General features: G+C 38.6%; 1 protein-coding gene across 8 annotated transcripts in view; it reads right to left on the reverse strand.

Moving 5' to 3' along the window:
* Positions 1–5,382: 5,382 nt before the first annotated feature.
* TLN2 (talin 2) overlaps positions 5,383–14,018 on the reverse strand; it is a 142,992-nt gene continuing 134,356 nt past the window's right edge. For all 8 annotated transcript variants that reach the window (XM_063412979.1, XM_063412985.1, XM_063412984.1 and 5 more), the window contains 5 exons: positions 13,800–13,925; positions 12,032–12,094; positions 11,756–11,938; positions 9,450–9,575; positions 5,383–8,471 (listed from right to left, as the gene is read on the reverse strand). In XM_063412979.1, the coding sequence (XP_063269049.1) occupies positions 8,343–8,471; positions 9,450–9,575; positions 11,756–11,938; positions 12,032–12,094; positions 13,800–13,925 (627 nt within the window). In that variant the 3' untranslated portion in view covers positions 5,383–8,342. The remainder of the gene's footprint in view (positions 8,472–9,449; positions 9,576–11,755; positions 11,939–12,031; positions 12,095–13,799; positions 13,926–14,018) is intronic.

Below are 14,018 nucleotides of genomic sequence, written 5' to 3' on the forward strand. Positions count from 1 at the left end.
CACTGTCTTTCATGAATGTCTATTGAAGGATGGAAAGCTGGTACCTCATGTTTTGACCCTCTCTCCTTGGTCACAGGGATTATTTTTTTATCTCCAGCACAGGATTTAGACTTGCCTGTCCTGAAGTGTTTGGCCAGCCCCATTTCTAGGACACATTCACACATATCCAAAGCTGTGCTGGCTTCTGAGTTCTACTGCAATAATGTGACCCAGCAGAGAGAGACCTCTGCAGATCACAAAGCCACTCCCTAACCTGTGCCTGCCTCACAGTCCCCAAAGGAAATCAATTCTCTATCCAGCAGCTCTCCCTCCGCTCACAGGCAACCAGGATAGCAGGAACCACACAGCATGTTTGGCAGGGAGGAGGAAGGGTATGAAAACAAAATAAAGGGGAGTACCTTTTAGATTTGCTGTCTTCATCCAACTGACATCATGAATACACTCATTATGAATCTACACAGGGATCAAGCAATTTCAACTCTGTTGCAAGCAAATACTTTTGAAAAATGACTCATTGGAAGGTTCTCTTTTAATGGGTGTTATCCTTAGGACAGGGATGATCATCTCAATAGGCTCTGACCTCTTCTTAGATGGGTACAATGGCAGCCTGTTTTACTTTACAAAACGTTTAGTCTACAAAGTACTCAGCATATTTAGTTTTTCCAATTCCAGGAGAGAAGCCGGACATTCTTTAAAGATAAATTTCTGTATCTAGTCTATTTTCAAATAAAAAGACCTTGGACAAACCAAAATATGAGGGATCTGGTCATGTAATAAGGAGCCACTCCTGTGATTTGGAAGAGATCTGAGATGACTCCTGAACAGTCAAAGAACTAACCAGAAAATTTTCTCTGCGGCTTGAATTGCTGAGCTACAGCATCTGGAAGCATCACAGGCATGTCACAGCAGTGGTTTAGTTTGAGAATTACCCTAAATAGCCTTATTATCACCACTAAATGATAGAGTATGGCAACTGGAATGCAAGCCAAACACAATGGAATGACCAATGAAGCTCTTTTTCTGAGGTCATCTTTTTGAACTATTATTTTTTCCCCACAGTTTTCACATGTGAAATCTCAGTAACACAAAGTCTCAGATCATATATATATGAGATCAGCAATATGTCATTAAAGTTCTTACTCACTTTCATTTTTCTAAGGCAAAATGAAATATTTTCAAAGTTACGCTCACACACAAACATTTAGCTAAAAATCACTACTGACTTCATAAAGCAAAAATTCAGTCTTAAAAAAATTATGTCTTAAAACATAATCATCAGACTGGATCTTGAGAAACTCTGCTAGCCTTTTAGAAATATAGTGTCATTTCAACTCATTTACCATTAAAAAATGCAAACAAAAGAAGAGTATTTAGAAGAGAGAAAATATTCATGCTTATATAGCTGAAGGTAAAAAGTAAGTAATTGCAGACAGACCAGAAACACTGCAGCTGACTAAAGGCATCTCTGAGTAAACTTCAGAACAGGTTCTGTGGCTAAAAGTGTCCCACTAAAGGCTTCAGTGCCTCAGGATTTTCACTGTATTTTCCAGGAAGCTTTGGGAAAGCAGGAGGCTGATTTAAATAAGCTGCAGAGCTTTTGTCCAAATTATTAAAGCTGTCACTTTAGGAGAAAAAGCCAGAGAAAAAAGAGTGCAGTAAGTCCTAAATGGAAGGGAACTGTGGCTGATGCCTTAACAGAAATGGTTGCAACATAAGGCAAAGCCAAGGAACTGAGCAAAGATTCTTGCAGATTAAATTCAGCTTGGAAGACAGGATGTTTGTCTAAAACCTTGGCAGTGAAAGATGGTTGTTCTTGGCTCTAATCACAATCACTGTTTAAGTCCCTCTGCTATACAGTTACCAATAAAGAATGCATTTGTTTTCTCTGGAACTGACAGTGTGCAGAAACATTAATGCAAAAAAATAATGTATATGTGAACTAGATGGCAATATAAGTATTAACCCTTTCCTGGACATGGCTGCTACTGGTCTATCTAGTTCCATGTAGATCACACAAACTGGACTGGTTACTGCATTCAGGGCAACCTGCTCTATGGATTTGAACAAATTATCTCCCTTCCTGCTACATAATTTTGCCATCTGTAAAATAGGAGTGACTCGTTTGTAGTGCTCTATAAAGGACAAGTAAGAAATGATTTCTAAGGGCAGATTATTTTTATTAATGTCTGAAATCTACTATGGTGATCTTGGAATGGGGATGATGGAGAAGGTGGTTCTGATAGCATTGCAGTAAAGCCCACAGGCCAAGCATTGTCTCTCTGAGGTCTGAAACTGTCATTTGGAAATCTCTTAAGTATGGGCTTAATCCCAAACTGAGGCAACTATATTGCAGACAGAATATGAAGGATTTTTTTTTCTAATAATGTAAATATGTGCTAAAGCATTTGGTGAACTGGGACATAAATACTTTTTCTGGTTTAGAACTGGGGTAAACAGATAAACTGCTACCTGGCAGTACATCCTTAATACACGTTCTGTACTTATGGGTAAACTGGAAAATATACAATACAGTGCAAACACAGATTTATAACATACCCACTGCCCCAGAATGCGACCATTCTTTCCAAGACTTAATCAGGCCAACAGTTCGGTGACTTATGTTCAATTAAATATTTTAATCAATAACTTAGAATATGCAATGCAATTTGAATGCAAAGGTCATCAACTATAAAGCTGGCAGAAGCCTCCCTATTAACCTTTTTAGTTGCTCAGTTGCCACTTACAAAATACAAACAGCCACAAAGACCTGATTTTGAACCACATTCAGAGAAGATGGAGCACAGCACAGGCAAATATTCTATAACAAAAGGATTACACTTAACAGCCCAGGCAGTGCTGAATATTGATCTGTGTGCCATTGAAGATTCCAATTAGTTTTATTAAGTTCAGCACTTTAAGAGCAAGAATTGTATTTAGAAAATAGCCAGCGACATTTTCTCACTGACCTAATGCAGCCTCTTTTCCACAACTTGAAAATGCCTCTGACTGTTAAATTAACGTTTGATTCAGTACCATGAGCGAATTTTCATCATCAAAAGTTCTGGCCTTACAAACTTAATGCTCCATGTAATTTTTTAATAAAGAGATGTTTAACTTCATAGCAAAACCTGTTACATATAACCATGCCAAAAGAAACCTCCTTCACCTGGATAAACTTCATAGTGGACATTTTAGACAAAGTCAGAAGCCCTTATTATCCATTTTAGAAATAAATAAATACACTTCAGGAAAATAAGCAGGATGGAAATAAAATCATTTTTGTAAGATAAGCTTTAGATGATCTACATTAGGCAGGAAGTGGGTAAACCCCCCATAGTATTTTTCCTGCCACACTAAACAGAACTGGCTTGCACAGGTGGAAAACTGAAGTGTATATATTGATAAAAAATGTTCCAGGAGGAAAGAACCCAACTTTCATATGAGCAAGGTAAAGGCAAACAAACTTGTAAAGAAAGGTAAGGTCAGAAGGGATCCAAGCATGTCAAACACTGTGGTTTAGTTTTCAAGTCTTTAGGCAATACTGTGCAAGCAATAAGGATTAATTTTTCTAGAGCCGCTAAAGTAGTGCCTGGAGTGTTTTGAACACAAATTAAAATTGTGCTACACAGAAAATACAAGCAGGCAGCAAACTTGCTAAATTTCTTTTTTTAGTAGTTCATCTGTTTTCACAGATATTTTAAAATATTTTTTAGCCTAAAACATGCCTAGGGCCTCAATAGCTCCCTGACTCGTTATTCAGCTAACCATCACTAAAAAGGAGCTTCTTTAACCTTGTTTCTGTCGTGAAGAATGAGTGTAAAAAGCTATCACATCATCAGAGACACAATATATGCATCTGGTGAACCACCTGATGAGCAGACACAGTGCCCAAAAGATCCCACTCTGACATGAGTGTAATCATGCCAGAGACAGCCCCTTCTGGCAGCACTGAAGTACTTGTAATGCAGCTCAGCAGTGGCAACATTTCTAGCACACTTTTCGTATGGAAAACTGGAGTACCTACACACACAGAGTTATATACGACTTGGAAAAAATGCTGAATGAAACGTAAATCATAAAAATATAAAAGTAAAACTTGCTGTCCACACAAAAACCTGAACAACACCAAGTATCCAACACCTTGAGTAACCGGTCTTTGATTTTTCTGTATATTTGCGTGGTTAACGTGTACTTTAAGGATTTTGAATGGTCACAAAGTATACCTGATACAAAGATACTGACATATCATAAAGTAAGCACTCCTAGTTTTGTCTGTGCAGCAGAACTTCAAATGGAACATTCTCCTCTGTCACCCGGGAATTTTAACCTCTTACAGGCAAATTCAGCCTTATTTTGCTTAAGGAGTAAAATAATCCTTTGCACAACCACCAGTGCAACACAAGTCACAAATACCTGCAGGCAAAAAAAAAATCTTTTGAGGACCTTATTGTTGGTGAAGACCAAACTAAAATATATTATTTTTTTTAATGGCCAGATAAATACTATACATAATGTTGTGGCAGCATGACTGCAAATTTCATTGTGCTTCTCTTGGGGTTGTAACTTTAAAAGGAAGGGAAGACATTAAAGTGAGAGCTCAAACCCCTAAAAACTCCAGCAGAAAATCTCAAAACTATTTTGAACAGAAGGTTCTTCCACTGCAACAAAGTGCATTAATTTGAGAAAAAAACAGGGGTTTGCACTGCTTTTTTATTTAAAAAATTTTTTTTAAAAGTGACAAAATGGCACATATTTATAGCTCAGTAAATGAGGGCAATGTGTAACAGAGTCATGACTCATGTGAGTAAACAGTTTCTACACTTGGCATCATAAACTGTGCCACAGAAATGTGTTGTTCATTAACATGACCAACCACAATGCATTTCATGTAAATAACATGAACATGGAAAAGCAGGCTTTGGAAATCATGACAATTATGGACAGATAACTCTCTTTGTTAACCATGATGTAATTACATAAGGAGAAAACTTTTACAGTGTAAGCTACTTGCCCCTAAATCAAGCCCACTCCTAAAGAGGAAAAAACCCAAATCCCAAGAGGTTACAAAATATGTAACCATACTCCTGGGCTGAATGTCTTATCAGTGTGATAAGGACTGATGAAAAACAAAAAGGCACTCATGATCTGAATGTGTTTAGGTTGAGGAGGTTTCTAGATTTACTTCTCCCTTCATTAGGAATTAAGTAATGAACGTGCAGAAAATCAAAGGGAAAGGGACAGAGAAAAAAGTCTGGAACTCCATTTTTGTTTCAAAACTTGTCTAACTTTTGAGGCTTCTGATGTATAAAAGTTTAGACAAATGATAAAATATTCAATTTTTTGAATAATTGGGGAATGACATTAGACTATTTGTACACAAAGAACTTTGAGGCATTTTGTTTTTAATTTGCATACAATTCTCAGAGTGAATTCCACATGAAGAAGGGTGAGATACAACAGAGCTCATTCATCATTTCACAAGTTAACAGAACAAAGTAAACATCTGTCCTTCTTATTAATTAGCATCTACCCCTTACTCCAACTTGTCACTTCCTGCTGCAAGTTCCCATGCCAAAGAAATGGATGGACTAGTTCCAAACTCCACAGATGTTCACATGTGAACTTCAGCAATACTGCAAATTATAACAGCAAGATTGAAAGACTTTGGATGACCTTATATTCTCTTAATGGTTCACAAATGAAGACCCAAAATTCCAAGTAAAAAAATACTTCAGTTGTCCAGCTCAGCTATTCACCTGACTGTGGTTCCTCTATGGAGCACACAGCTAAGGAAAAAATACTTTCTGTCATGTAAGAGGGGGCACTAAATCAGAAACAGAGAAGTCTCAAAATAGCTGTGCTAAAATGGACTTCGCAAACACTTCTCTCTGGAGCACAATTTGAACATGCTCTTACCTTCTACATACTGATAAAGTTTTGTAGCAATATAATTTCCATACATAGTTGCATTTGACAAGGTTTTTTTGGCTTATATCAAACTGGCAAATACCATCCTGACCAAAGTATATTACAACAGTATTATACCTACAATAAAATAGTGGCATGGTGTTAAAAGACAGCATCATCTGTCTTCATGCTTTAATGAGATCAAATAACAATTAAAGGTAGGTTGAATGGGAAGCAGTAACAAATCTGTGAAAGAGATTGGAAAGTGAGGCTATCCAGGTCAGACAAGAGCAAGGCATAAGCTGCAAAGGAGTTGAACCTACAAACAGCAGCAGAAAATCTCCATCAATAGAGCAGTCTTTATTTAGGTCTTACAGCAATAAATACCAGTTTATTGTTCTGCTCAAAGACTTACAGGAAGCCTTTTTCTTGGTGTGGGATTCCAGACTGTGACACTGTTCACAGTGAGTTGAACAAAAAACCAAATTGATTGTGTTTGTGGGAAATCAAAGAACTGGGAATTGCACATTTCTGATGGTACAGGGTTTGCATTTCACACCAGCCTACACATCACAGCTCGCCTGTCAATGCCAGTGACTCCATTTGGGATATACCAGTTTCTTTCCTCTCATGATTGTGGATTCTCCAGCAACTCTACTGAGTCTGAAATACGTCAGTATCAGAGAAGAGACAATAAAAACCTTTTTACACTTCAATATTTATTAATTCTCTAGCAATTTTTTGTTATGTATTTAGTACTAGTGTGACAAAATTCCTGACAATTGTCTCATGCAGGTAACTGAAATGAGGAGTTAGCACTATCTAAACTGATGAACCTACCACTAGGGGGTTACTGGGGAGGCTACAAGACAAGTATTTTCTGCAGCAACAGCTAGCTGGGGATGCACAGAACACAACAGGCTCAGCTGAACGTACCTGGTGGGATCTAAGGACAGCACAGCCTTCAGAAGGACTGGAGGGGCAACATCCTTTGACCTAAACAGATTTGCCATCTTTGTTTAGGAGGGCTGGACTGGAGCTGGAGACGTGTTGCAAACTGATGTTAGGAGAGATGGTGTTTCTGTAGTTAGTCAAATAGTTTTAGCTTTTGCTACTTCCAGTTGCTGTGATTTGTGTTCTCTCTTTGACATAGTAAAATAGGTTACTCTACCCAAATTGCGATTGTTTAGGTCACAACAGAGATACTGAGAGCATACTGTACCTTTCTGCAGCTGAAGACAAAGATTGCTGCTATTTCTTCTCTGCAATTCCCTGGTGAATACTTTTTCATCAATAGCAACTACGAAAACAAACTCTCTAGAGTCCAAATTTTTAAAAAATATATTACAGGAAAAATTGTAAATCTACTTGTAAATCACTTACTCTTTTCTCCTACAATTCCCACAGGTTTTAAAACATAATAATTATAAATGTCATTATTAAAATAATAACAAGAGTTGTGATAGTCTTTTGTTGTACTGGGCATTTCCCTTTTTAAACTGAGATACATTCTAACAGAAATACCACAGTACGAACCAGATACTTTCAATTAAAAAACAAAATGCAAACTATTCAGTCCAATGTTAGAGCATGTGTATGTGTGTATAATACTGTAAAAGTAGTCACACATTAGAGGTATATAATTGAAACAGCATTTTCTTTCATGAACCTGCTATTATTGAGGCAGTGACAAGGTTTCCATTTCTTTGTTTTTTGAGCTCTTTAAAGAATGGCTAATGCCACATTTTGTAAACCTAAATACTGGACAAGCAGAAGCTTGTTGGTATCAGGTAAGGAATAATACTAGTAGTGCAAACAGCTGCAGAGACAATTCCTCCAGTTTTGGGGTGAACCAGCTATATAACACTGAAAGAGGATAGGCTTCTTCTTCAGACCCACACTCGGGCGTGTTTCTTCTCTCAGCCACACATCCTTCTCCATCTTGGTCTTCTTTTTACAAGGGTACTTGGGGGAGGAGAACCACCAGCTCATGTGATATTTATCATACGAAAGATTTCTTGACTCTTTTCCTACTTAATATTATCAATGTTTTAGAACAAGTCAAGGAACGATAAATACCTCAAGCATCAGGAAAGTGACAATAATACTGACTTAGTATCTTTAGTAAAAAGTGAAACATTCTCTCCTGAGATATAAATCAAGGGAGGAACAGGAATGATGAACCTAACACTGTACCATTATTTGATCATCATGCACCTCAGCTGAGCAGATGGGAAAGAACAAGTGTTTATTGCCCTCTGCTCATCCAAAGCTATGACAGGCAGTTTATTTAGCTAAGTGCTTGGCATACCAGTATGCTGTCAGAGCAGTTCTCAATGTGCTGTCCCCCTTTAGCTTATTTCTTTAAAAGAAAAAAAAATAAAAAAAATAAAACAAAAGAATAAAAAGGAAGAAAAATCTCAGCAGGTTTATGGTTAACCCTCATCTTCTCTCAGCTCTGTGGGCAGAAATTTGTATTGCTGTTGGCGGATCTGAGCCAGTTTTTTCCTTGCCTCTTCCAGCTCTCTCTCCTTCTTCAGCATTTCTTCTTGGGCTGCGATAATCTAGACAACAGAAGCAGCAAGGAATACTGTCTGTAAAATAATATTTCTTTCTCTATGACACCACAGTCACAGCTGGCCCTTGTGAGCATTCTCCAGAGAAGCACCAAATTTCAATGACTTCATCAGGAATTGCTCAAATTTTTCCAGATGCCAGGACTAGGCCATCAAGAAAAGTATTGTATTCCCACTTGTTTCTTAAAGAGGACTAAAAAGAGAGAAAAAGAATCTACCACCATAGTTTTACCATGCACCCATGATGAATTTACAGCTCTGCATCGTCCCAACATTCAGCAGGGTGGGGGTTTTAGAACATGTGGAATAAGCACCATGTCTTAACATAATGTCTGTGACAGTAAAATTGAACATTCCTTACTGCAGGTGTCCACAGTATTTTCCCGCATCTCAGAATGTCAAAGAAAAAAAATGACAATACTACAGACACACAGAAACAATCGAGTTCAGTATCTTTTAAGAAGCAAGTCCAGTATATGATGTACCTCATTCATTATAAGGAATCTAGAAGTTGGTACCTCAGAGCCTTGAAATCTAATTTCAAATATTGTTATTATTTCCCAATAATTATTATGGTCACAGTAACAAAACATCATTGCTTTTTATCTCTCACTCTCTATTTCTTTGCTTAAATATATGCAAAATCATCCTTTCCAGTGAGATTTGGGAACATTTAAAGTACATAAGAGAATTCTGAAAAGATTCACTTATTTAATCAGAACAAAACCAAGAGCTATTGAACAATGGTAGCTGCTATTACAGCAAATGCTCAGTGGAGAAGTGCAGATATCACGTGGCATCACTGTGCTTTTATGTCAGGGGTTCCGTGATAATGAGGCATCAAACAATTTATCACAGATTTCTACATAGATTTGTCCAGCCTGCAGTGCAGCAGGTGGACACTGTAACACCACTCATTTCTGAGATGATTTTTCCCTGCTTTATTTCTGGGGTGATTGTACCAACCTGAGCGATGCCACCCACAAACTTTGTTTTGACCACAACGTCATCATCCTCTGCTTTTCCAAACGCTGCTTTTTGGGCTGCCCTGACAAGGTTGTCTGATGCACGTTTGACAGCATTTCCTGCAGCCTTTGAGAAAGACAAGAAATGTAGTAAGAAGGAGAATACATAACTAATGTGGTTTGTCTGAACATCAAAACAAACATCTTTTCTTGACTGCACAGGAAAGGTATGGGGATTTTCTCTGCAGTGAAAAGCAAATTAATCTTTGAAAATCAGTGTTACAGAAAGAATGAAATTCCTTTGTTTAAGAAGCTGAAAATTGAGGAAGTCACGAATTTTCTTTTCCTGCAGTTTGAAATAAAGCAGTCGATGAAATTACAAGTTACATTATGCCAATCAGACTTTTTTTTTGAGAAAGACAAACAGAAACTAAAAGCTAGAGTATAAAGATGCTATAAAACAATTAAGTTTTTTAATTAATGGACTTTAGTCAGGTCAAGTTAACAACTTACACAGCCATGGCTATCTAACATTTAAACCTTTATTTCCTAAAAAATTTCAGATATCTGAAGAGAAATAGTCCAACATTTGTAATACATCTTTTGTTGTCTGAACTGGATGCTGTCAGCAGGCTGAAATAGGCTGCTTGCACATGCTGGAGACACACTGGCACTAGGAAGGGAAGCCACAGCTCCCAACCTTCCAGCACTAGGAAGGGAAGCCACAGCTCCCAACCTTCCATCCTTCCTAGGAAGGACCAGCCTGAACCCATCCTTCCCTCTTTCCCCAGTCCTATCCCTCATTTCCAGCCGCATCTCCCTTTCAAGTCTTCCTCACTGAAATGACCCAAGAATAAATTGCTTGAAATTTGCTCTGCTCAGTCTGGAGCTCGTCCAGAAAGAATGGAAACATTTCCAATTGTTTCATTAAGTTTTGGAAGATTCTGTAACAGTGCATTCCAAATTTACATTCATGGGAAATGCAGTTCAAATTGGGGTATGAAGGAAAAAACCAAGACACTCAAAGTCCTGAGTCCAACCTATTGATTGAAGCTATGTGAAAACATTTCTGCTGGGGGCAAAGCCAGCTGGAAAGTCTCAGTAGTTTTGGCAAGTCCACCAGTAAAAATATTTAGTAGACATCAACTCACTGTTTTTGCTATGATAAAGGACATGAGTTCCAAGTGCAAACTACTCTTCCTTTCATTATTCATTCTGGGACTAAAGTGAAGCTTGGTAAAATGGCAAAGTTCAATTTCAGTCCATGCTTGGGCTTGTTTCCTTTTCACATTCCCTTCCAATTTCTCACATTCAATGTCTATTTAATAATATTTGCCCACAATGACTGAGAACCCCAAATTTCCTGTTAGAACTGAGGAAAGTCTCTAGTAGCTGATTTTTTCCTGTTTCTATTGTTTGTTCTGCATTTAAAATTCCATTGGACTCCTCTTGGTACCTAGATATTACAGAGCAGATTGCACTGTGGGCAGAACCAGCTTCCAGTTACTGACACCTTCCCCACACCCCTTTGGCAATGTCAGTATACAGAGAACCACAATAAAGCACTAAAACCATCTCAGCCCTATAACACACCACTGTTTTCTGTAGAAACAAACACATTTTCACACAGTCATATATTTATTTTTTCCTCCTAAATATTTAATCCATTTTTCTCCTTTATGACATCAGTTCCTCGTGCTCAGACAGACACCTAGTCATATGTACTTCTGCTGAATTTGATTCTGCCTATCCACACATGAACTGTTGCACTGAGTGTCTGCTAGCAGCAGCTGTGCAAGTACAAGAAAAAGAGGAATTTTCACTGTTCACCAAAGGTGGTGTAAAAAAGCAGCTGAAATAGTTCTTACATTCCAGGCTGAGCCTGCAGGGCATGATGTCAGACAAGGCTGTAGTAATTTTAAAAATTGCCACCCTCAAACAAAATTTCTAGAGACGTTGGATTTTACCTATCAAAAAACAGTGTTAATTCAGCAGCAGTTCAGAGAAGTTCAACATTCATGGATGTATAACCTAAAGGTAACCAGTTTCATGTAAAGAAGCTCACTCAGACTTCAGCTGAGAAGTTGCATGAGATTCTCTTCTGAGTTTGGCCAAAAATGATTCTCCATTTTAGAAATGCTCTCTATCTACAACTGCTGTCTCCTGATTCCTAGAAATGAAAGAAGACTGACCACAATCCATGCTAGCACTTAGAGAAATACTTTGTTGAACACAAGCACAATCTTGGAGTGCTGGAACAGTGTTTACACAGCACTACCGTGGGTTTTCAGTAATTAACACCAGTACCTGTAGCCTCCTCATGGCTTCAGAGTCGTGATCAGCCTTCACTTTGCAAGCCACGAGCAACTGTGCTGTAGAAGCTGCAACTTGTTTGGCAGATGAGATGAGTTTCTCCTCACTAGCATGGCCTTGAACTGAGGCATTTGCTGCTTCACAGAGATTGCTGGTTGCAGCTGCCACCATTCGGGCCTAGAAGGCAGTAAAAAAAGAGTCATTGTGTATTCTCACAGGATATTATTTCTTCAGAGAAAGTGCCAGTTTTCTGGAGAAGTAGTTACTCACAGCAGAAATAAGTCCCTGAGACCACTGTCCATCATCAGCTGCATTTGCAGGGATTGCTCCAACCTGAAAAAACAGTTCAGAGATGCTTACAAGAAAACAGAAAATACAATTGCTTTGTCTCAGAATTAGACAAGCAATACTCCATGAAAAAAGGAACACCCGTACCTGTGACTGTGCCCAGCACATTCAAGAGCAGAAAACTCAACTGGAAGTCAGTGTCAGAGTAACTGTGCTTCCAGCACTGCCTGCTCAGGAAGTGTCCAACTTACTGCTTCAGCTGACCCATTCTTGGAACACACAGAAGTAATTACCAGAATAACCAGTAATTATGGTGGTTGTAGCCACAGCAGAAGCAACAGCTGAAACAGCAGTTCCTTAAGTCCCAGGCTTTAAAATAACTTACTTCTCTTCCCATAATACATTTGAATTTACATTATTCTTTCATCTCTTCTGATCTGAGCACTGTGGGAAGGTACAGATCAGAAAGCTTCCCAGGGAAGCCCCTTAAGTGCCTTCATGCCTAATAATGGCACTTTAGGACAGCAGCCCACTTTTCTGATGGCTTTTCCACTGAAGTGTTTGTGGCATCAGCAGTACCAGCAAAAATTTGGAGACATTTTTCTTCCCAGATTAGATGAAAGCAATGGAACTGAACTCTACAGTTCATTGCCAGACCCACACCGCCAGCTGCCTGGGTCTGGGTGGTTTTGAGAGAGAAATTGAAAGACGTGAAATGTAAACATGGTCCAGAAACTTGTGTTTAAAAAGAGATGGAGACAGGCATTTGTGCATAATGAGAATTCCAGGGAACGAAATCAAATCATTAAGTGCAGCATCAACATAAACAGAAGATATGTTCTCTCCATAGCTATGGTGACTATGTAACTAAAAAAAAACCAGTTATACAAAAAACCTCCACTAGGTCCATAAAGTATTTAAGTTTCAAGGTTTAGCCTTTTTTTTTTTGCCTCACCATCCCCTGAACAGGTATTTTTAAGCAGACCACAGATGAAGTGCTCGCTGGTCCTGTTTGAACCAAAAGCACAAACTTCCCAGAACCCAGGCTGAAGCAGACAGCACAGCCTGATTGTGGGATCCATGATACAGCCTGCTCTGAGTTAAAAATCAGGTGAAAACAGAAACCATAACTACACAACAGCAATGGTCCTATAATGAATTGTGCTCATAGGCAACATATTTAGGTTTTATGTTTCAGAGTATACTAACTGGGAGAAATGGTGATGGATATGAAATGATCTACAAAATCTCAATTCTGATCACACCAAAAGGATGCCACGTGTTGTAAACACTCCTTCCATTGGTTCCCACAATAACTACAAGCACAGCCACTTAAATGTACTGAATGTACATGCAGGCCTGTGTCCCCACTGTACAATAGAGCACTATTGTACATTCTGACATTTGGGTTTGGATCCCCAAACTCTTGTGTGGGACTATACATTACTAGTCCCACGTGAATCACAGATCTTCACGAAGTGAAAAACCCACACAGTAAAACTCCCCACAGCTGAATCATTTGAGGAGCCAAGCACTTGATTGCACTTGTGAGGTTTAAAGAAATGTAACTGTGGGATTTTTTAAATAGAACCAGGTCTGGGCCATATATTGTGATGAGCAGTGAACAATTTACATTTTCATTAGTCACTCCCAAGCTTCTTTCCTGCTGTTTTTAACAGAGCTCTTAGGAGACTAGATTCAATTGCGATGCTTTCCCTCACTACTGTTGCTCCATGTCCTGTTTACCCACCTTTCCCTGAGCCACCAGTTCCCTCTGGGCTGCTGAAGCTGACTTCACAAGGGCACTGGTAGCAGCTGCAATGGATTTAGCTGCTTCCAGGATCTGTTCTTCAAAGTCCAGAGTCTCATCTGCTTGCTATAACCAAGAAAAAACAATGTTACACATTCACCTTAGAGCAATTATACTTTCAAGACTGAGTATGACATACGCAAAGACAAGAAGATTCTG

Source organism: Prinia subflava, chromosome 15, assembly GCF_021018805.1.
Source record: "Prinia subflava isolate CZ2003 ecotype Zambia chromosome 15, Cam_Psub_1.2, whole genome shotgun sequence".
Lineage (NCBI taxonomy): Eukaryota > Metazoa > Chordata > Aves > Passeriformes > Cisticolidae > Prinia > Prinia subflava.